Raw genomic sequence first — 23,631 nt, forward strand, 5'->3', positions numbered from 1 at the left:
GCCGAAGGGGCAGGGGACAAACCACTTTCTTCCCCTTAGCTTTTCTTCCCTTCCCTTCCCTTTCCTTTTTTTTCTTTCCTTTTCTCTTTTTTTTTTCTTCTCTTTCTTTTTCTTTCCCTTTCCTTTCTTTCATTTTCTTTTTTTTCTTTTTTCTTTTTTTTTGTCCTTTTATATAAGATGTGCATGAGGCGCATGAGTTGTATGCCTCTAGCACACCTCATGAAAAAAGTGCATGAGGCGTACGCCTCTAGCATACGCCTCTGGCATACGCCTCAGGGCGTTTTGGGAGCGCCTCCAGGCGTACACCTCCTACGCCTTTTAAAACATTGGTTCCACCAAAAGTCCCTTTGGAGTTTCTCAATTGAACACCAAAGTTGGTGCCTTTAAGAGAGATGGGTAATAAATTGGCAAATGACAGATATTTGTGGTCCCCCCAAATGACAGATATTTGCCTTTCCAGCCAGCATATTGTAGGCAACATTCTATCTCTCCCAACCTTTTTTTTTTTGATCAATAACCGTAAAGGTCTGAGCAAATCAGTTTGTATTCGTATGTTCTTGGGACTACACAACAGGGGTAGCTTATCCCCCTAACCCTTAAAACCCCCAACCCTGTTGATAGTAATATTTGATACTTAGTCTCCACTATAAACAACTGGAGATCTCACCAACTGAGCCACCATTAAACCCATAGAACAGCCCCACATCTCTACCTTTGACTGCCAACTTGCTCAAAACCCCCACTACTAGCACAAAAGGCATTAGGGAAAATGGATCCCCTCGTTTTAAGCCCCTTGAAGCATTAAAAAATTTAGTTGAGACCCCGTTCACCAAAAATGGAAATGAGACTTAGGAAATGCATGCAAATATCCAACTTCCCCATCTTTCCCTGAATCCCAGCCTCCAAACTTCTTCTAAAAATCCCCGTTGTACATAATCTTATGCTTTCTCCAAATCAAGTTTGCAAATCACCCTACCTTCCTCACTTCTATTTCTCACATCCACACATTCACTTGCAATCAACACCCCATCAGAATTTGTCTCTTGGACAAACACCATTTGTGTAGGACCCACTACCAAGTGCAGCACCATCTTTCATCTCCTTTTCTTACCTCTTTTCTTCATCCACCAAATGATCATGTATGAATATCCCTCTACCTTCACCTTAAAGCAACCAAAGGCATGTAACAGTCATAATCCCTAGGGATGTCAGTGGGTTGGGTTAAATGATAAACCCACATTGACCCAACCCTATTGGGTTAGGGTTGGGTCAACCTTAATTGGGTTCAAGTTGAGGCTAACCCATGGCAAACCTGACCTGTTGACACTGTAGCACTGAAATATTTGTACAAATAGCCTTGATTGAGTATAGGTTTACTATTTGTGGGGTGAGTCAGATTGGATTTGGTATCTCACTTTGTTTAGTTGGATGGGGTTGGCTTCTGGTTGAGCTGAACCTGTTCTGAACCCAAGCCATTGATATCCCTAATAATCCCCTTAGAAGGACCAAAGGCTCAGCTTAGATATAGTAACCCTGCTCCATTGGACCCCGCTTAGATATAATAATCCTGCCCCATTGGACCAAAATATATATGTAATACTTTAGCCTGATGGACCCATGAGAAAGTGGAGCCCAAATCTGTACGCATATTTCTGGATGCAGACGAAGATGAAACCTGAGTCCAACCTCAACAAATAATATTAGTGCTGAATTGTCTAAACTTTTCTCTGGTATGCAGCGATGAGCCATTCTAATAGACGAGCTCAATAATTTCCTCCTGCATCTCTCTTTTGTTGGAGAACATTCCAGTGTTCCCCTTCTTCCAAATGCACTTTATCTTTGTCTTTGATATAAAGTTTTTCTTTGAAATTTAATATATTCAGTTGCTCATTTTCTTTATTTAGCTCTATTAGTTTCATGTGTTGACCTTTTATTCTATTGATGTTTATATCCATTTGTTGTACAATAATATCATCAGGTACTTGTTAGCATTCCAGCATTTCATAGGTTTGACCTTTTAAAGGCATTGGTAACAAATAATAGATTTCCTTCAATGGTAAGATGCTTCAGCCCATCTTTTTCATGTTTTACATAGTAATATTCCAACATATTCATTGTTTTGTGAATCACAATTTAATTTTTAAAATGTACATTTTTATGCAGATTGCAATTCTTATTGATCTTGTTAGAGCGGAGATGGCCATGGAAAATCCTCAAAAAGTTCCACCAAGCTCACCATTTTGGAGTCCTAATGTGCTTGAATTCATAGAGTTGGTTTTGAAGCCTCCCAAGGGAGGTCCTCCATCCCTCCCTGAGCATAGTGATGCGGTAATTCTTTTGCACTTTTCATTTTTAATGCTTTTGTTTGCTTATAGTTTGGTAATCACAACCTAACAATTAGGGGTGAGCATAAGGCTAAACTAGGCTAGGTGTAGGTGGTCCCAAGATTAGCACACATTGTGCAAGTTTGGGCTTGGGTTGGGCTTAGGCCCAAATCTTGTCTGATAATTAGGATGGGCCTTATGGTTGAAAATATGATCAAAGCAAAATGGGTATGCTATGAAGATTGGAAAATGTAGAAAACTTGGGAAAATATAAAACCACAAGAAAAGGAAGTTAAAAAGAAAGTGAAGGTGGAATTACAAAGGAGACGAAAGGGGAAGGTCGAAGGCAGATTTTCGGGCGGAAACACGAGGGGAAAAGGACAGGTTTGGAGGACCTCCAAGTCAAGAATTTCGACAGAACAATAGAAAGGAAACGTACGCTGAGGTTGTTGGTGGCTTGTCATGTACTAAAGAAGGATCTGCAGAGGTGAGGGCAGACAGAAATTGCATGTTCATTGCCATGGAAGGGTTGGGGAATGAAAAATGGAAGAAGTTTCTTAAAACCTGTTTACTTGGTGCAATCTCCACCATGAAACAGTTGGAGGATTTTAGCAACTGGTCCATGCAAAGATGGAAGGTAAAAGGGGGGTTGAGACTACAGAGGTTATCGGGCTCGAGGATTCTCTCAATCTTTGCAAATGAGGAAGAACCCAAAAGGGTTTGGTGCACCGGTGATAGGAATGTGTATGGAGAATTGCTACTTCTGGTACCGTGGGACATGGGGGGATTGTACTAGAATGCGGTAGTACGAAAAGCTTACTAGCTAAGAATCTTTGGTTTACCTCTTCATTTTTGGAGTACCAAGGTGGTGGAGAAGATTGGGAATCTCTGCAGAAGCTATTTGGAGACCAACGACTCGAACTTGGCCAAAGAAACAACATAATGGATCATGTTGAGAATGGCTAAACATGGGTGTTTTTGGTTTTTTTTCTTCTTTCTTATACTCTCAGTATTTGGGCACCCATATAGGGGCCTTCTTGTAATTATTATTTCACAAATTATGAAGTAACCTTTTGAGGGTGTGAACAGTGAACAACACACACCTCTCGACACTTTCTCTCTTCTTTCTCTTCTTCTTCTCTTCTTTTCTCTTCTTCCTCTCTCTTGAAACCCTAGTTTTTACAACTTGGTATCAGAGCGGGTAGAAGCATCTGGGAGTTGTTCTCTACTGATCTGCTACCTAGAGGCGAACTGCTGATGTTAGACCGCCGCTGGATGACGTCAACAATCTGTACAGGTGCCAGCGGTAGTCTATGAAACCAGCACAATTTGATCTGCCCTGATTTTAGAAAAAGTTTGGTATGACTCTTATCATATGAAGCTTCTATGATTTTTGGTGGATTTTTTAAGGAAAAAATCACAGAAATTCCAGGTCTAATGTCGAGCCATGTACAACAGGTTTAATGATATTTTTTTCTACTATAAAACCTAGGCCATTCGATTCATTTTTCAATTTGGGATTGATGGGAAGTGGTCCCATAATTTTCTGAGCACTGTGTGATTTTTGGAGATTTTTTTCTCCTATTTTGCCGCCAACCTAGTTTTTTCGGGCTTCCTTTGGTTCATAATCGTGTAGTAACCTGGTTTTTTGGTCTGGAACCTTGGTTAAAGTGTTGGGGGTCCTTTTTGGTTGGTGAAAAGGTATCTTATATGGAATCATCTAAGGATTTTCAGATGGTTCCCGACATGCTCCCGGGAATTGCAAATATTTCCAGTGTTATGATAACTACTGTTAAACTGGATGGAACTAATTTTTTTACAGGGGTAAACTAGGATTCATCACAGGAAGGGAAGCAAATATTTCCGAAATTTGCAAGGTGGGAACAAGATAAGTCCCTTGTTATGTCATGGCTGATTTGCTCAATGCAACCTCATATTGCTCGAAATTACATGTTTCTTCCATCTGCCAAGGATATTTGGGATAGGGTGGTTGCTACTTATTCCAAGTTAACAATACTGCTGAAGTGTATCAGCTTAGGAGGGAAGCTTGCAGTATGCGTCAAGGGGAGAGATCTGTTGCTATGTATTTCTCTTCTCTACAGTCTATCTGGGAAGAAATGGTCCACTTGAAATCTCTAGTTTGGAAGGACCCTGAAGATGGTGAGCAGTATCGGAAGTACATAGAGGAGAATAGAGTCTTTGATTTTTTTCGCAGGCTTAAACCATAGTTTGATTTCAACAGGCAACACATTCTTAGTGCAAGCATTGTCTTTCTTGCTATTGCTTACTCTCTTGTACAAGGGGAAGAAAGTCGAAGAACCACCATGATGCAATCCTCTGTGAGTGATCATTTTGCCTTTATGTTATCACGACCCAAGCAAAATACTAGCAAACATCCCATTGTAAAGAAGGTCGAGGATGTTATTTGTGAGTACTACAAGAAGCCATGACACACTAAAGAAAGGTGCTGGAAACTCAATCCTCATCTAAAGCCGGAGAAGTACAAAATTGGGAAGAAGGGCAATGCTCACCTGGCTACAATTGGTAATGATGCTCAACCCTCGAATGTGCTTGACTCCTCTGATGTGATGGATAAACTCAGGAATATATTGTTGCAATTCGAGAATGTACTTCCTCCTCATCTGGTTCTGGACTTAGTAATCTATCTAGTACATATGTCAAGATAGGTACTATATTTGCTTGTTCCACCTCCTTTAGCCCATGGATTGTAGACTCTGGGGCTAGTGCCCATATGACTGGTATGCCTTTACATTTTACCTTATACAAGTTAGCCCCGGGGAAGGGCAAGATTACTGTTACTGATGGATCTCAGACCCCAATATCGGGTCTGGGTGAAGTCAGAATCACTAATTACCTTTCTCTTGACTCTATTCTACATGTGCCCTAGCTACAAAAAAAATTTATTGTTTGTTAGTTCTCTAACATAATCCCACAATTGCTCGGTGACCATTTTTTCCAACCATTGTATTTTTTAGGACCTGAGCACGAGGAAGACGATTGGAAGTGGGCATGAAGTGGATGAAGTCTACCTCCTAGATGGACCTTCAGAGCATGGATTGTCAAACCAGACTGAGTCTTATTCCAATGAGAAAGCGAGTCTTTTGAAGTTATGGCATTGTCGCCTTGGTCATATGTCTGTCAATTCTGTCAAGTTTTTGTTTCCAAATTTGTTTGATTCTGTATCGAAATTGAATTTTGAATGTGAAGTTTGTCATTTATCCAAACAATGTAAAAGCACATATTTTGCAAGCCGTAAAAGAAGTAATGTTGCTTTGCACTTGATTCATACTGATGTTTGGGGTCCATATGCTATCCCCTGTATGAGGGGGGGGGGTACAGATATTTCATTCTCTTCAATGATGACTATAGATGGTATACATGGCTTTATTTGATGAAAAGTAGAGATGAAGTTCCTATGATTGTTCAAAATTTCATGAATATGGTCGAGACACAATTTGAGAAAAGAATTAAGATAATAAGATCTGACAATGCCAAGGAATACTTTGAACATCATTTGTATAGATTTCTTGAAGTTGCCGAAAGAAAAAATAGGCATGTGGTTGAAGGTGCTCGAGGCTTATTGTTCCAAACTCATGTTCCAACTCATTTCTGGGGTGATGTTGTTTAGACAGTTGTATATCTCACTAACAGACTCCCATCAAGGGTCCTTAACCTTCATTATCCTCATCAACTACTCTTCCTTGATGAACCTCCTTTTAATCTACCCCTTAAGGTCTTTGGTTGTGTTTGTTTTGTTCATGATATGAGTCCTTCCCAGCGCAAGTTTGATCCTAAATCAGTTAAGTGTGTATTCCTTGGTTATTCTCTAGTCCGGAAAGGCTATAGATGCTTTGATGCTCTCTGGCAAGAGATATGCCTCTAAGGATGTTGCCTTTTTGGAATCCTCTTCCTTTTTCCAGTCACCCCGTCATTCTCTTCAAGGGGAGAATGCAAGTGAAGATTGGACTCTCTTTTGCCTTCCTGTTCCTACCTTTATTCCTCCTCCTCCTCCTATGTATCGATCTCAGTCCTAGCAGCAGTTTTTCATCATGCGTAGTAAGAGGGTGGCTCCTGAAGCAGAATGCCCATCACAATTTGATTCCTCGGACTTAGGTAATCTTGAACCTCTTGACAATCCTGTTATTAATTCTAACATTGATCTTCCTATTGCCATTCGAAAAGGGAAGAGGACATGTAGCAAGTATCCTATCACTAATTATGTGTCTTATGATGCTCTTTCACCTTCCTATTATGCCTATACTCCTGCTATCTCTTCTGTTTCTATCCCTCGTAGTGTTATAGAGGCAGTGCAGTGCCCCCACTGGAAGGAAGCTATGAACCAAGAAATGGAGGCCCTAATAAAGAACTGCATTTGGGAGGTTGTTCCTTGCCCCAAAGATAAGATTCCTATTGGGTGTAAGTGGGTTTATATTGTTAAGCACAAGGCAGATGGCTCAATTGAAAGATACAAAGCTCGGCTTGTAGCCAAAGGATACACTCAGACTTATGGCATTGATTATCTGGAAACTTTTTCTCCACTTGCTAAAATGAACTTTATTCGTGTGATCATGTCTCTTGCCACCCATTACTCGTGGCCTTTATATCAAATGGATGTAAAGAATGCCTTCCTTAATGGGGACTTACAAGAGGAAGTGTATATGGACTTACCACATGGGGTAAGTTTTCCTAACAGTGATGGAAAAGTGTGCCACTTGAAGAAGTCTTTGTATGGGCTAAAACAATCTCCAAGAGCATGGTTTGACAGGTTCAGGATTGCCATCTTAAAAATTGGTTTTTCTCAATCTCAAGCTGACCACACCTTATTTATTAGAAGAGTTGATGGTAGAGTAACAATGTTGATGACATTGTTGTGACAGGTGATGGTATCATAGGTATCTCTCAGTTAAAGTCATTCCTTGCTTCAGAATTTGAGATTAAGGACCTTGGTTATCTCCGATACTTTCTTGGCATTGAAGTTGCAAGATCCAAGAAGGGGATTTTTCTGTCACAAAGGAAATATGTACTTGATTTGCTTCATGAGGTTGGTAAATTAGGGCATAAGTTTGTAGAAACACCAATTGATCCCAACCACAAGTTGAACTCTACTGAAGGAGAAGTTCTTCTAGGCAGGGTGGTATATCAGAGATTGGTGGGACGTCTTCTGTATCTTTGTTTGACTAGACTTGACATTTCCTATGCTATTGGAGTGGTTAGCCAATATATGCATGAATCCAGGACATCTCATATGCAGGCAATTAACAGAATTTTAGCCTACCTGAAAGGATGCCCTAGAAAAGGGTTGTTGTATTCCAACCATGGCCATCTAAAGGTTGAGGCTTACACAGATGCTAATTGTGCAAGGCCCATCGATGATAAAAGATCTACATCCGGTTATTGTGCCTCAGTTGGAGGCAGTGTGGTTTCCTAGAGAAGTAAGAAACAATCTGTGGTTGCTCATTCTAGTGCTGAGGTAGAGTACAGGGCAATGGATCATGGAGTGTCTGAACTCCTCTGGTTGAAGACCTTATTGACTGAGATGGGCATCCTAGCAGATGTTCCAATGACACTATAATGTGACAATCAAGAAGCCATAAATATTGCTCACAATCCTGTCCAACATGATCATACAAAGCATATTGAGGTGGATAGACACTTTATTAGAGAAAAAATTGCTAGCAAAGAGATTTGCCTTCCTTTTGTAAGGTCAGAAGACCAACTAGCTAATTGCTTCACTAATGGTGTTCACCATCCAAAGTTTGCTAAGAACCTTGCCAAGTTGGGCATGATTGACATATATTCTCAGCTTGAGGGGGAGTGTTGAGAATGGCTAGATAGGGGTGTTTTTGGTGTTTTTTCTTCTTTCTTATACTCTCTTAGTATTTGGGCACCCATATAAGGGCCTTCTTGTAATTATCATTTTCTCAAATTATAAAGTAATCTTTTGAGGGTGTGAACAGTGAACAACACACACCTCTCGACACTTGCTCTTTTCTTCCTCTTCTTCTTCTTCTTATCTTCTTTTCTCTTCTTCTTTTCTCTTGAAACCCTAGTTTCTAAAGATCAGAATCAGAGCCAAATGGCAAGGCTATCCCCCAGCCATAGTAAAGGTGTTAAACGGGGTCTCGGAGGTAGAAGTAACCATATGGTTGGAGATACTCCTAGAGAGAAGGGCAAAACCAGCCAGCTGCAATGATTCAGTGTCAGAAGAGTAGGAGTGGATCCAAAAGTCACTGGCGGGCCTAGACATCTCTCTAGATGTGGGAAGAAGACCAAAGGCAAAGGAAGTGCTGAGGAAAATATGTGATTGGTGATGGAGGTCGGGGAAGGTGGAACAGGCAGAGGAAGCGTTTGAAGGTTTCAATCAGTCTGAGCTCAGAAGTGATGTGGCAGTGGTAGGCTCTAAGAACTTTGATCTTGCAATAGAAAGAAGGGCTGTTGCTCCAGCCTGCCATATTGAGTCAATTGTATGGCGAAAGGAAAGCAAAATGAGTTTGTCAAATCTCATTTGAAAATCGCCTAGTGGTGAAGATAGTAAGTCGTTGTATGGAATTACTTGGAGAAATGGGGATTGGGAGTTGGAGCAGTTCTGAACACATGACAAGAAGGGAGCCCGACCCTAGACTGGCTCTTGCCACCGGCCTAGAATTTGCTTGTGTGATAGTTATGGGGCAGTTAAAAAGTTTTAGGGGATATGTAGGCTCAAGAGATTGGACTACTTCTTGTTGAAGGAGACCACAATGTTTTAACCAATTTGGGGCCAACCCAAGAATTGAGTGGTTCAACCAACTTAAGCCCTAGTTCGACTAACAACCAACCCAACCCACCTCTTCTTAACCTTTTTAACCAAAAAGAGGGGTCTTCACCCCGATCTCAAGGATTCCAAACCTTTGTTTCCCCTAGTTGAAGAAGCTGCCACAGAGGCCAATGCCTCGTCAATTGGGATCCAAGAACTACTAGCCAGTCCTATGGTTGCTTAGATTGGAAAGGAATTGAAAAGGCTTATGGTGCTTTTACAAAAGGGGCGAAGTTTGAGATTGGGGATGGGCTAGTGGTTTAAAAGGCGCGCCTAGGCGCATAGGCAAGGCGCATTTCAGGGTATGCGCCTTGCCTAGGTCCTAGGCGCAGCCCTTTCAAAAGGCACACGCCTTGCGCAACCCCAATTTGGTAATGTTGTTCATTCATTCATCCTAATAAAATGTCTTCTTAAAAAGCAATTAAAACTATAAAATCATTATTTTTTGTGTGAAAACTAAGAATTTAAGACCTAACATAGATTTGTTTGGGCTTGCCTCGAGGGGCGTGGCACAAAGACAGCTCATAGAATCAGGAATGTAATATGTTTTACATTACATTAGCTACTTGAAGTAATGCAATTGAGTGAAAAAGTAGAATAACAGTTTTACATGCTTGAAAATGTTTTATATGTTTGATTTTATTTTTAAATTCTCATTTGAATATGCTTTACATCTTATGTTTATGTATTTTAATTTTAGATAATAGGTTTTTTAAAACATTATTTTAAAATTTAAGTTTATATTTTTTATTAATATTATGTTTAATTTTTTATTTGAATTTTTTGGCAATTTTTTTTTGAATTTTCTAACAATTTTTTTTTTACTTTTTACCATTTTTTTTTGTATTTTTGCGCCTTGCTTAAAAAAGGTGTGCGCCTTGCCTTGCCCCTTGTGCCTCAGGTGCAAATTGACCCCTGCGCCTTGTGCTCTTAAAACACTGGGATGGGTCAAGGATGAAACTTTGGAAGGATAATTGGTTTGGAGAAAAGCCTCCAGCATAAGCTTTTCCTGCCCTCTTTGAGATGGCAGCGGACAAGGATTCCAAAGTAGCCGACTGTATGCAAGATGAAAATGTGGTATGGCTTCCTCACTAAGAAGAAATTTAGATTACTAGGAGGTGGATGCATTGATGGAATTGATGCATTTGCTATACAACACTAAAGTAGAAATCGTGAGGGTTGACTATAGAGTTTGGCATTGGGACAAGACAGGAAAGTTCACAGTAAAATCTTTCCAAAATGCTCTAACCAGTAGAGAAGAACAGTTAGTTCCTGCCAACCCCATTTGGTGCAAGAGTGTTCCCTCAAAGATGGCCTTTTTTTTGTCTGGACTGCTTATTTAAAAACAATCCTGACTAGAGATTGAAAGCTAAATTACCGTAGCCGAAGTAGCAGAAAAGAGAAGAAAAAGAAGAGATGCTAGAATGTTGAACTACTCTCCTCAATCGACACTACTATTATTTATATTATGATGTAGTACAATGATACAGGAAGTTACTAGAATGCCCCTGATTAGTGATGGGACACCCAGACAACTTAAAACGTTAAACAGGATTAGGCCCATTAACAAAGGCCCAGTACAGGACAACTTAAACTTAAGTATAGGCTAATAAGAACTCTTATTAGCTGAATACTCATACATACAAAGACTTCAGTCCAACACTCCCCCTCAAGCTAAGCATGGATATCAATCATGTTTGGCTTGCCAAGCATGTCCCTAAACTTTGCTGCTGCCAGCCCTTTAGTCAGTATATCTGCAATTTGCATCTCAGATGGAGTATAAGGCACACAGAGTTCACCCGAGACAATTCTTTCTCTAACAAAGTGCTGATCAATCTCAATATGTTTTGTCCTGTCATGCTGCACGGGATTGTTGGCAATGTTGATGGCATCTTTATTGTCACAATACAGCCTGAGAGGACTTTCAACCTTAATGCTAAGTTCATTAAGAAGAGTTCTGAGCCATAAGAGTTCAGCAACCCCATGGGCCATAGCTCGATACTCTGCTTCTGCACTTGATCTAGCCACTACATTCTGCTTCTTACTGCGCCATGTGACTAGGTTTCCTCCCACAAATGTACAGTAACCCGAGGTTGACTTCCTGTCTCCAACAGACCCAGCCCAATCTGCATCAGTGTAGGCTTCAATTTCAATTCTATTGTTTTTCCTGAAGAGAATTCCCTTCCCTGGGCAAGTCTTCAAGTACCTGAGAATCCTTTCAACTGCTTTCATATGAGGGATCTTTGGAGAGTGCATAAATTGACTGACAACATGCACAACATAAGCAATATCTGGCCGAGTGAGGGATAAGTATATCAGCTTCCCTACCAATTTTTGGTATCTCTCTTTATCACAGTAATCCTCCCCTACTGATTCCTGCAGGCCATGATTCTGTTCCATTGGAGTATTTGCTGGCCTGCGCCCCATCATGCCTGTTTCCTCTAGGAGGTCAAGAACATACTTCCGCTGACATATGTAGATTCCCTCTCTTGACTTGGCAACTTCAATCCCAAGAAAATATCTCAAATGACCCAAGTCTTTGATCTCAAATTCAGAAGCTAGAAACTCCTTCAGTCTTTTTATCTCTTCCAAATCATTCCCGGTAATTACCATATCATCCACATAAACAATGAGTGCAGTAAGTTTGCTATCCTGTCTCCTTATGAACAAGGTATGGTCTGCACCACTCTGAGTGTACCCCACTTTCTTCATGGCCCCACAGAGCCTCTCAAACCATGCACGGGGAGATTGCTTCAACCCATATAATGCTTTCCTCAGTTTGCACACCTTTCTACTAAAGTCATAGCCTGGTGGAGGTTCCATAAATACCTCTTCATGAAGGTCCCCATTTAAGAAGGCATTCTTCACATCTAGCTGATGAAGTTCCCATGAAAAATTTGCTGCTAGTGACAATAGAACCCGAATTGTGTTGAGCTTTGCTGCTGGGGCAAAGGTTTCTTTGTAGTCAATCCCTTCTTTCTAAGTAAACCCCTTTGCCACAAGTCTGGCCTTGTACCTTTCAATGGACCTGTCCTCCCTGTGCTTTACAGTAAACACCCACTTGCACCCAACAGTGGTCTTCCCCTCTGGCAGATCCACTAATTCCCAAGTTCTTGCTTTTATTAGGGTTTTCATCTCTTCATTCATAGCTTCTTTCCACCTTGGATCAGACACAGCCTCTGAGTACCTAGAAGGAACACGCACAGAGGAAAGAGCAAACACAAAGGAGTGATAGGCAGGAGATAAATGTGAGTAAGAAACAAAATCAGCAATGGGGTGCCGGGTGGTGCAAGAACGGATAGGCTTACGGAGAGCAATAGGAAGATTCAAATCAGAAGTATGAGAGTTGAAATTACCTTGGATTGTAGAGACAGATTGATCCGAGTCCAACTGGTTGCTGTCATGAGGTTGAGGGCCCATTTTTCTTCTGTTGTTTGTAAGTATCTCTTTTTGTTGCCTACCGGAGCCTTCAGGAACATCTGCAGCATCAGGAGAGGTAACCGGCACAGTGGGAGCCTCATTGGGTTGACCCGGAATGTCACAACAAGGAGTAGGAGGAGAGGATGGAAGACCTGAGGCAGATAGGGGAACAAAAAAGGAGGGAGAATGAGAATCCTCTTCCATCCCACTAGTCTCCCCCTGAAGTGAGAAGACTGAAAATAGGGTTGAGACTCAAAGAAAACCACATCTCTGGTGACATACTTTCTCTTGGAGACAGGGTCATAACACTTGTAACCCTTTTGTGTAGGAGAGTACCCCAAGAATATTCCCTTTGTAGCCTTAGGATCCAGCTTGGTCTTCTTTGGATCCTTCACATGTATGAAACATATACAGCCAAAGACCCGAGGAGGAAGGGGAAAGTCTGGAAGAGGGGCACAAAACAGAGAAAGGGGTTTTCATACCCAACACCTTAGATGGCATCCAGTTTATCAGATATGATGCAGAAAGTACAGCTTGAGACCAATATTGCTTGGGGACTTTGTGCTGGAATAGTAAGGCTCGAGCTGTCTCCAATAGATGTCTATTCTTGTGCTCAGCAACCCCATTTTGCTAAGGAGTATAAGCACATGATGACTGATGTAGTATGTCAGCATCTTCCATGAATAAGTTCAAGGATTTTTCAAAGTATTCAGCAGCATTGTCTGACCTGAATTGCTTAATCTTCTTATTAAACTGTGTTTCAATCATCTTGCAAAATGCCATGGTTATCTGTGGTACTTCATCCAGTCCTTTTAACAGGTAGATCCATGTACAACGAGAGTAGTGGTCAATAAAACTGATAAAGTACCGGAAGCCATCAAAGGAAACAATGGGTGAAGGGCCCCAAACATCAAAATGAACCAAATCAAAAGGAGCACAAATTTCATTGCTGGAAATTGGATACACAGTTCTACATTGTTTTGGCATTTGACATACTTCACAGGTTAGACTCTGACTTGGAATGTCCTTAAACAATTCGGGAAACAACATTTCTAATGAGGAGAAAGACACATGACCTAGCCTAGCATGCCAAAGATGCAGCTTAGCTATTGACTCCACACTTTCCGGATTACTAGCAGCAGATGCTTGTAAGGCTGAGCCGATGTCTGCATCAAGGTAGTAGAGGCCTCCATACTTATGACCGCACCCAATCATTCTCCCTGTCAATCTGTCCTGGAAGACACAATGAGTAGGGAAAAAGGTTATACTACAGTTCAAATTTTTGGTAAGTTTTGATACAGACAAAAGATTTGAGGTAAGACTGGGAACATGTAAAACTGATTTAAGAGAGAGGTCCTTGCTTAGGTCAACAATTCCCTTTCTAGAGATGGTGGAGAAAGACCCGTCAGCAACTCTCATCTTATCCTGACCAGACAACAAATGTAATGAAGAGAATAGGGAAGACATATGTGTCATATGGTCAGTAGCACCGGAATCAATAACCCAAGAAGTAGAGTCAATAGAGCCAGTGGCACTGAAGGCAGAGGCTATACCTGATCTAGCAAGAGATGTAGAAGCAAAAGAATTATTTCTTAGACGGGCTAATGCCCTGCTAAGGACCTCAACCTCACTAGCAGTGAAGCCCAAAGTACCAGTTCTAGAGGAATCAGCAACCTGTCCCATAGGAGAAGAAGACACTGTTGGTGTATTTTGTGAGTTGTCATCATTGTTACTGGTGACAAAATTCCCACTTGCCGCAGGCCTGTTATCTCTAGAAGAAACATCTCTGGGTATTGAAGACATCTTGACTGCGGCCACTGTGTAGGTGACACTGATTAAGACTAGCCAAAGCAGTTCTGAAGGTTCTGAACCAGTTCTGGAGCAGATCTGATTAGCTGAAATGATCACAGCAGGTTCTGACAGCACTCGACACAGTTTCAGACTTGCCGAGACTGTCACAGTTCTGAAACAGTTAAGTTACAACAGCAAGCAAGGAGTTCTGGGCTGGTAACCGACCTGAAGCTAAGGGTTCTCAACTATTGTGCTATGCAGACTCCACTTGAACTTCGAGTACTGCAACTGTAAAGAGAGTGCCCTTCCTTGTGGCCAATACTAGGACTGCTGACATCAGTCTTCAACTAGGGTTCACAGTGCTGAACAATCTGGAGCTGGCAGCTCCCTAGGTAATCTCACAGCAGTGGTGAGGGGTTTCGGACTGATAACCACCCTGAACTTGGAGCTGTTTGCCACATTGCTATGCTGGTAGAAGTGTTCACAGTGCTGGTAGAACATTAGATAGACTTCACTTGGGCTGAACCAAAAACTGCAACAGTTCGGGTACAGTAGCGAGTGAACAGTTCGAGGCTGCAACAGTAGCAAGTGAACAGTTCGAGGCTGCAACAGTTCGGGAAAGAAGTTAAGTCTGTGCGAGTCTTGCTGGAGCACCGAAGCTGCAACTGTAGAAGTAGCTAAGCCCCTTTCGGCTAGTGCTAGGACTGCTGAAATCAGTCCTCAACTAGGTCTGTCCTACACAGACCTCTCTTAGTAGCCAAATAGCTACTATTTGCTGGAAATAATCTAGTAGGACATCTACTTCTGGGTCTTATTTCCCTTGAGTCCTACAACCAAGAGAAACCCTAGGTTCGAACTTGCTTTACTCTCTTACACCCCTAGGTCTTCACTGCAGCAACTCAGAAAAGGAAGAAAGAAGATGAAAAGACAGCAAGAGAAGAGAGGGTGTGCCGGCTGAAACCAAGAAGAAGCTAATGCTCTGATACCATGAAAGCTAAATTACTGTAGCCGAATTTGCAGAAAAGAGAAGAAGAAGAAGAGATGCTGGAATGTCGAACTACTCTCCTCAGTCGACAGTACTATTATTTATATTATGATGTAGTACAATGATATAGGAAGTTACTAGAATGGCCCTGATTAGTGATGGGACACCCAGACAACTTAAAACATTAAACAGGATTAGGCCCATTAACAAAGGCCCAGTACAGGACAACTTAAACTTAAGTATAGGCTAATAAGAACTCTTATCAGCTGAATACTCATACATACAAAGACTTCAATCCAACAGAGATGATCTCCTGCGGAAGGGCATGCTATTGCACTCAACAGATTGTGTTCTCTGCGAAAGCCATTCAGAACCAGTGAACCACCTGCTGTTGCACTGTTGTTTTTCTTATGAGATCTGGTCCAGAGTAGCCCGGCTTTTAGTGGTGCAAAGCTTTTTGTCCAGGATCAGTAGCGGAATTATTCAAAGGTTGGAGGGTGGAAGGTCTGAACAAAAGAGGAAAACTGATCTGTAACTTACTCCCAGCAGTGGTGTTTTGGTGCTTGTGGCAGGACAGAAACACAAATTTTCAAAAAATAAGAGCATTTCTTCAGATTCTGTTTTTCCGAAAGTTTAGGAAAAATGCATTCTATAGTGCTGCCAGGGAAGTTTTGTGATCAGTCCCTGTGTACATCATTTTGGTGTACATGTTTTGTTTTTCTTAATATAATTCTTACCTTATTGATAAAAAAAATATAAACCTTACCTAGTCTCAAAATAAAACGAAATGAGAAAGTAAATGAAGCTAAATTTAAGGCATATAATAAATACTTATAAGAAAAAGGCATATAATGAACTTTATCATAAACTAGGCACCAAAAAGGGAAAAAGTGGAATTTATAAATTAGTAAGGATGAGAAAGAACATTTGGTGAAGGACCACTTGCTAATATGTTGGAGAAACTTACGTGGGATTTTTTGTAGGAACAAGAGAAGGGAAGGAAGATTTTTTGGTGAAGTGGGAAATACTATGCAAGACTAAGGAGCAAGGAGGATTGGGGGTAGGGGATATTAATTTTACAAATGTAGCCTTGTTAGGAAAATGGCCATGGAAGCTGCCCCTAGATAATGAAAAGTTATGGCACAAGGTAATAGCAAGCATTCATGGGTTGATGGCAAATGGCTGGGATGCTGCTGTATCTCCTAGGGCTATTGTGGTCTCTCCTTATAAAGCTATTAATGCTATTCTTTCTCAGTTCCTAAACCTTGTCGGCTATGATGTCCACTTGGGGAAATGTATTATGACAAGAGTGATGATACATTGGGTTAAATCTATGAACATGTTTTCACCTTACTCACATGATGGTTTAAGAAGGAAGGAGGGAAATGGTGGCAACGTCAAAGAAGAGGAAATCTCAAAAAATCTAGGGACCACCTGATGATAGCAGTTTGGGCAACCCAGGCCCTTCGAGCATTGGAGGGGCATTTAGGGATAAGAATGGTAACATTTTAGCCTTGCTAGAAGGGCAGAACTACTTGTTGTACTTCATGGAGTTCAAAAAGCAAGAGAGCTGAACCTAGAAACGATGGTTATTGAAGGGAGCTCCCAAGTGGTGATTGGTTGGCTGATGGATGGGGTGAGGGCTGCTTGGACTTACAAAGACACCATAAAGAAGATTAAATTTTTAACAGGGGGAGGAATGGGGGAGAGAGAAAAACTTGCCTTTGCACCTCCATTGTGCATTTAAATATATCATGTTAACTCATTTTTTTCCTGTATTTTTTTTTTCCTTCAAATAGATGGATGTATGCACTCACCAGTGTAGTTATGAAGCCTATTGCTTTTCACCCTGCAGACCACTTGTCTGTTTTTAAGTAATGGTGGCTTCATCCTTTGTAAATATTCTTTTTCTTGGGGAAGCTGTTAGCAAAGATTATGGGCAGTTTTTTTTTTTTTTTTTTTATGCAGCAAATATATTAAACCAGTAGAAAACAACAAGAAGATGTGATGAAGCTTGAGGTGAGACCGCAGTTGAAGCTGGAGCAATGAACAACCCACTTTTAGTGTTGAAATCACTTCAGTGGATAATATATGCCTTCAAGTTTTGTATACAGCAAAAGATTCCCCCCTTGCGGTCTACAAACAAGATGTGAGGCTTATATAGCTGCCTCCAAGCAAAGCGACACCATAACACCTAATTTGACCAAAATACCCCAACTTAAGTGGCTCACATGACAGTCACGTGACTCAACTTAAAATAAAAGACTGACTCTAATAACCAACTATAAAATTCCAAATAAGATATATAACTTAAGGAGTAAGAAAATAAAGATGAATAACCAACTTGTCCAGCTATGAATCAGCTACTAAGCTCAGTTACACTCCGGCCCGCATGCTCCTGCATCATTTTTGCCTTTTAGATTTAAAGGGCCAAAACCCAATGTTGGTCCTGGATATCTAGGGTCTTCAGAGGTGGATTAGTCATTGTAACCTCCAGCATTTCCCTTTCCTTGCTTTTATTTATTATTATAATTATTATTATTATTATTTGCATTATGTGGTCACTCTGAAACTCAGATCTCGTTGCCACTTGTCAGTCCAGGATTCTACAACTAAATCAAGCAATGGCATTTGCCTTTTGGTTTATTTTTTTAAGAGATTTTTCAAGAATTTCTTGAGGTTTGGTCTCGAGTTGATGTCTGGCATGCAACATGTTTCTTTAATTTTCTTTTTTAAATGCACATCAGTATGCAATATAGTTTCTCTGTGTCTATATTTGAGTTTTTAAATGTCATTATTAAATATTGATGGAGCACTTGGCTGCTTGAGGTTTATATTAATTTTTTATTTCATTTCTTCTGATTATGTATTTTCATCATATGCACAGGTTTTATCTGCTCTCAACCTCTACAGATATATATTGATTATGGAATCAACAGGTAAATGACAAGGTTGTGAGTTTCTGATAAGTAAAAAAGGGAAACCATCTCTAAACTATATTTTGTTGATTTATTTATTTTTAGACAATTGATTCATTGGGATGCAATATTGCTTCCTTGTACACATGCTTGTAAGTTAATATGATTATTTATATTGGTTCTCCTATGGAGTGCTGATTTTTATTGGATATTTGTGCTTAATTGATGGCTAGATTATTAGCAATGTTTTGAAACCTAAATTAAACTTATATTTTTATTGGGTAAACACAATAAATGCAAGAAGTTAAGATGACGGGAATGTTTGAGGGTGAAGTTTGTATTTCGTCATATTTTAAGTAATCAGTTATGGATTTTCGTGTTACTCTAGTTGGATTAGTGTCATGCCATTTTAAGAAAAGATAAGGAGGGTTTTTGCAGTACAGACCCGTTTATGTCCCCAACTCTTGAAGATTCTCTCTTTTGAAAGGAGGCATTTTGTGTATGACTGATATGCAGTTTTGACTTTTTGAGTGTAGTGGGTGGTATAGTGTATGTTCTCTACTTTGGTTGTTGGGTTCTTTTATTTGTATATCTCTATGCTTAATAAAAGCATTTTGGTTTCCTTTTCTTAAAAAGTGCTTGTTGCATGAGAATAGACTGAAATTATTACAAATTAATAACTAAGATGAAGTTTTATGTTGCATGAGAAGTTGTTATACAAACTTCATTGCCGATTTTGCCAAAGCTTATGCCAAAGCCATCAGGTGATGCCATTGAGTTTCCTTGGCTGTGATAGCCTTCTTGTTACCTAAGCAAATATAATCCCAGTGCTGGTTGGGTAGCTTTTGGGGCACTAAATTATTGCTATTGTATCCATCAGAAAAAAAAAATACTGCTATTGTAGGAATTGGGAATTGCAAAGTTTATGTTGGCTATTAGAACCATGGTGTTGCATAAACTGCAGAACATCATCTGCTTGTAATGCATCTCTGACCACGTTTATCTATGAATTGCAGGAAAAGCAAACTATACAGGAGTGCTGGATAACAAGGCCATAAACAAAGCCTACACAGAGTGGCTTCTACCTCTACGGACACTAGTCACAGGAATTACGGCAGAAAATGAAAAAGACTATGATCAGCTTGCCATTGACACAGTTTGTACCTTAAATCCCATTCAGTTGGTTTTATACCGATGTATTGAACTTGTTGAAGATGAAATGAAACATCCTGCTAAATGTACTAACCATTGAAAACTTGACCTAAGGAGCCTTTCCTTTTAAGAGTAATAACTTATACATAATTTTATTGAATTTACACGTGGATAGTGTATAGTCCCATGAAGGAAATCTGGCCATCTGAGGTGCTAATATTTTGCAATTCAGCGTTTGAGGTTGGACTTTTATTAGTACGTAACTATTACGTATTATATATACATTACAGGCGATTAAGGGATGGGGATGGAGCAGGGTCACGTGAAGTTCACTGTCCTTACCACAGAGAGCCTGAAGTTAGTTAGGGTTTGATCCTGTGCCTCTATTTTGGCCTAATATTAGCTTTTCATTCGAATCTTTTTATTTGTCCCATAAAAGTGCCCTTCGCCAATCTATGCCAGCTTGAGGTTTACACTTATTTATTTCTATCAAAGGCTTACTACGCCTTGACCTAAGTTACGAGGTAGAAGCCTCACGCCTCAAGGCTATGCCTTGTAGGCCTTGTTTGAATTTGGGTAAGTCATTTATTTGGTCAAGTGCTTTTAGGGTAAATGCACTTATCTGGAAAATACTTGCCCGGATAAGTACAGTTATCAGTTTTTTTTCTTTCTTTTAGGAAAATTTACTTAAACTTTCACAATGTGTCAAGTTGATCCAGAACCATTAACCAACTTTAAGTATTATATAAAAGGACAAAAATGCCTCTCATCTATCATCTAATTTTCTTTTAGTTGGTATCAGATCCTTAACCACCCCCTCCATTTCAGCAAATCTGTAGTTGCAATCATTGGGTCCTGCATTATCGGTGACACTTCCAAATTTGAGGACGAGAGAGAGCCACAGGGAGGTTCTCTAACGGAAAGCTGGCTACCGGCTTTGCTGGTAAAAAAACTAAAGAACCATTAATTGTTTTCTTCTCTATGGTAAAACTTCATTTTCTTCTCTTAATTCCTATAATGAGGTAATGGGCTTGACCCTTGGCTTCACTTAATACCAACCTGCTTACCTTAGCCAGGAGGCCATAGGGAGTAACCTCTTAACAGGAGCCAACTTTGCTTCAGCTGCTTAGATGAATTTGCTGGTACCGTTTAGAGATCCCATACTGAACTTCAAACAAGAGAGAAAAAACAATCAATTAAACCAGACTCAGTTTCGAAGTGAAGGAAAAGAAAACAGATCTCTCTTGGGATCCAACTGAAACGCTCATGGAGACTATAGCTTTGTCCAGATTTTTAGAGTAAAAGCTTCGAATTCCATGCCTTAAACCCGTAAAACTCAACGAATTACAGCTCTTTAAGGATTCCGATGCGCTGAGAGATATCATCTACAGGGAAACCGATGGAAAAACAACCGAAGACATCGTTGTCAAAGAAGGCGAGAGGCCACATATGCAATTGTGGTGAACTACGCAGGTTAAGCGATTGGCGCCTGGCGGAAAGTGAAAGCATGCATTTTAACTTTTTAAGCTTTCACTCTTGTGGTCGTACAGCTTCAGTTCGCAGAGGTGCCACCGCTTACCAGCAAACTCATTGATCACTTCGCATTGTTGGCTGCGGCTGCTCGTTCAACTTTCATTGATTGTGTTTTCAACTCAGTGATCACCGCAGTGTATGAGCTTGCTCATTCAGCTTCAGAGGCGGTGGCACTTCCCCATTGTTGGCTTCCCTGGTTTGCTTCAACAAAGATGTGTTCATGTGTCAAGTGTTGATGGGTCCGACTGTACGTGAACCAGTGTTCATGGGTTCGAGTTCATCAATTCACGTCTTCTGTTCTTTCATCAAGTTAATCCAACTATAGCTCAATGTTTATTATGGTTCAGTCTGAAGGTAGAAGATAATGAGCAATGTTGTATTTTGAAGGGTAGTTTTGATATCTTGAAAACATCACGTGAGAAGATAATTGAGGAACTGTGTTAATGGTAGGGATTAAATTGACACTTTTTAAAGTTTGGGTACTTTAGTGACATGTTTAAAAGTTTGGGTACTAAATTGACACTACCTCCAAAGCTTACGGTATTAAAGTGGAAATTTTCCTTTCTTTTATTTTTCAGGTATAATTGTACAATGATTTTTATCCAAAAAAATAGTGCTTTCAACCCGTTATTGGCTTGTAGGTTGAACTGTTTGAACCATCACTTGGCCATGATTTTGGGCCTAGTTTTGTTACAACCCGTCATTCGGTAAAAAAAATGTTGATTTTGTCAAAAATCATCCAATGTAAGTTGTACAACCGTTGACCCGTTCAACCCCAGTCATTGGTTGTGGGTTGCACACAATGTATATGCAAACTTTTGGCAGATGTGACCTTACACTCCGATGTCCGATTAGGATGATCTTTTTTTTTTTTTTGATAACTTTTTGAGGTCTATGCCTTGCCTTGCTATTTTCATGAACAACCTCCCTTTTTTTCTTACGTTGCAAATTTCAATATATTTTTTATAAATAACAAAATTGAAACTGAATAAAAAAACACAAATCAAATATAAAATAATACATATATTATATGTAAAACTTAATTATACACTATTTATTGATAAAATATGTGACATGATTTAACCCGTTTGACCTGGTTGAACTATTGACCCGCGACTCAGAGGCAAAAGTGGGTCGGCCTCTTGGATTATTTTTAAAACATCACAAAAAGTGAAATCATTGAAGGGACAATATTGTCTCATTTTGTATTAGCAATTTTTTGCGCAATTAGTAAGTAGTTTACCCAAGTCTCGGGAGGGTATTATTTGCCATGTAAATGAATCACTTGGAAATCACTATTTTTCACGAGACCCACTAATTATCAAAATATGAATGTGGTTTTATTTATTTTCTATAGGACCCACCAACTTACCTGCCCTCACTTCCCAAAAAATGAACAATGCCTTAAAATTATCACTAACTTAGTCCAACATGGCATTCTACCCTATACCTATAGGGGTAGAAGCGACATCACATGTACCAAAAATAGGGCCAACATGTAAGTATGTTCACTTAAAGCACGAAGAGTAATTGATCAAATTTATAGGCATTTTACCCTATAGAGGCTTGGGCGGGGCTTACAAGCTTTTTGGGCCTAATGAAAAATAATTAATTGTTTGGAAAATTTTAAATTAAATTATATAATACATGAAAAAAAACATTATTTATGGATGAAGGTAAGGCCTTCGTTCCCATTCTTGAGCAATGTGGGACATGGAACAAAACTCAATAGAGAGTATTACTATTAAGTTTAATAAGTCCTACATTATTCAATGAGAACAATTCTCATACTTAAGTTGACTCATGTGTTGACATGTGTCAATTCATGAATACTTGTATTAAAATATTATATTTTATATAAAATAGTAAATGATTAATATAAAATAAAATATATTTGTATATATAACATATAATATATATAATATTAAGTGTATATAATTCACAATATTAAGTGTATATATAACATATAATATATATAATATTAAGTGTATATATAACATAGAATATATATTATATAATATTGTCGGCTATGCCAGGATTGCACATAAAAACCTGGGCGCAGGCCCAACAATTTACAGGATGGGTCGGGTAGGATTTCTGGGCCGGGCCAGGAATGATCACCCTAAAAAACTTGTGACATTGAGGCTATAGTGCTCCTGCCTTAAGAATGTTATCTCGTTTTTAAATTGATTTGTTCTACATCAGCAAATGCTAATCACCATATGGGATTCAATTTAAGCAGATTCTTTTTTATTTGTTTTTGTTTTGGAAGAAAGGAAATATAATTTAAGCAGATTCAGTCATTAGAAAGCTGAATTCAACCAAAGTACTTCCCTAAAAAAATTAAAAGCTTAAGCTACCCATCCAATAAAAAGACCCCACGTATCATAGAACAGTTGTATTGGAAGGAAATATATATATATATATATATATTTGTATGCACTCTGGAAAACAGAAAGTAGTTTAGAAAATAATACATGATAGATAGATGAAATCAAGGCTGTCTTTCCACATTAAAGATATTTTGGGGCATTATAAGTGGTCCTCGTTGTGTAGCCCCTCAGCAAAAAAAAAAAAAAAAAAAAAAAAACCATTTAACTTATTCAACTATTTGTTTGGGTTGAAGTATTTTGTGAGCTGCTTAACCAATAAGTATTTTTATTTATGACAATGATAATTATAGCTGTTGCTCAA

General features: G+C 39.5%; 1 protein-coding gene across 1 annotated transcript in view; it reads left to right on the forward strand.

Annotated features, from left to right (window-relative positions):
* Window positions 1-19,570, forward strand: part of ALF4 (aberrant root formation protein) — a 68,201-nt gene extending 48,631 nt beyond the window's left edge. The window contains exons 11-14 of the mRNA XM_088960028.1: window positions 1,979-2,056; window positions 2,164-2,328; window positions 18,222-18,273; window positions 19,269-19,570. Of these exons, the coding sequence (XP_088816154.1) occupies window positions 1,979-2,056; window positions 2,164-2,328; window positions 18,222-18,273; window positions 19,269-19,504 (531 nt within the window). The 3' untranslated portion in view covers window positions 19,505-19,570. The remainder of the gene's footprint in view (window positions 1-1,978; window positions 2,057-2,163; window positions 2,329-18,221; window positions 18,274-19,268) is intronic.
* The last annotated feature ends 4,061 nt before the right edge of the window (window positions 19,571-23,631 follow it).

The sequence above is a fragment of the Nelumbo lutea genome, chromosome 8, assembly GCF_056320005.1.
Source record: "Nelumbo lutea isolate HS-2025 chromosome 8, American lotus-T2T, whole genome shotgun sequence".
In the NCBI taxonomy this organism is placed as follows: domain Eukaryota; kingdom Viridiplantae; phylum Streptophyta; class Magnoliopsida; order Proteales; family Nelumbonaceae; genus Nelumbo; species Nelumbo lutea.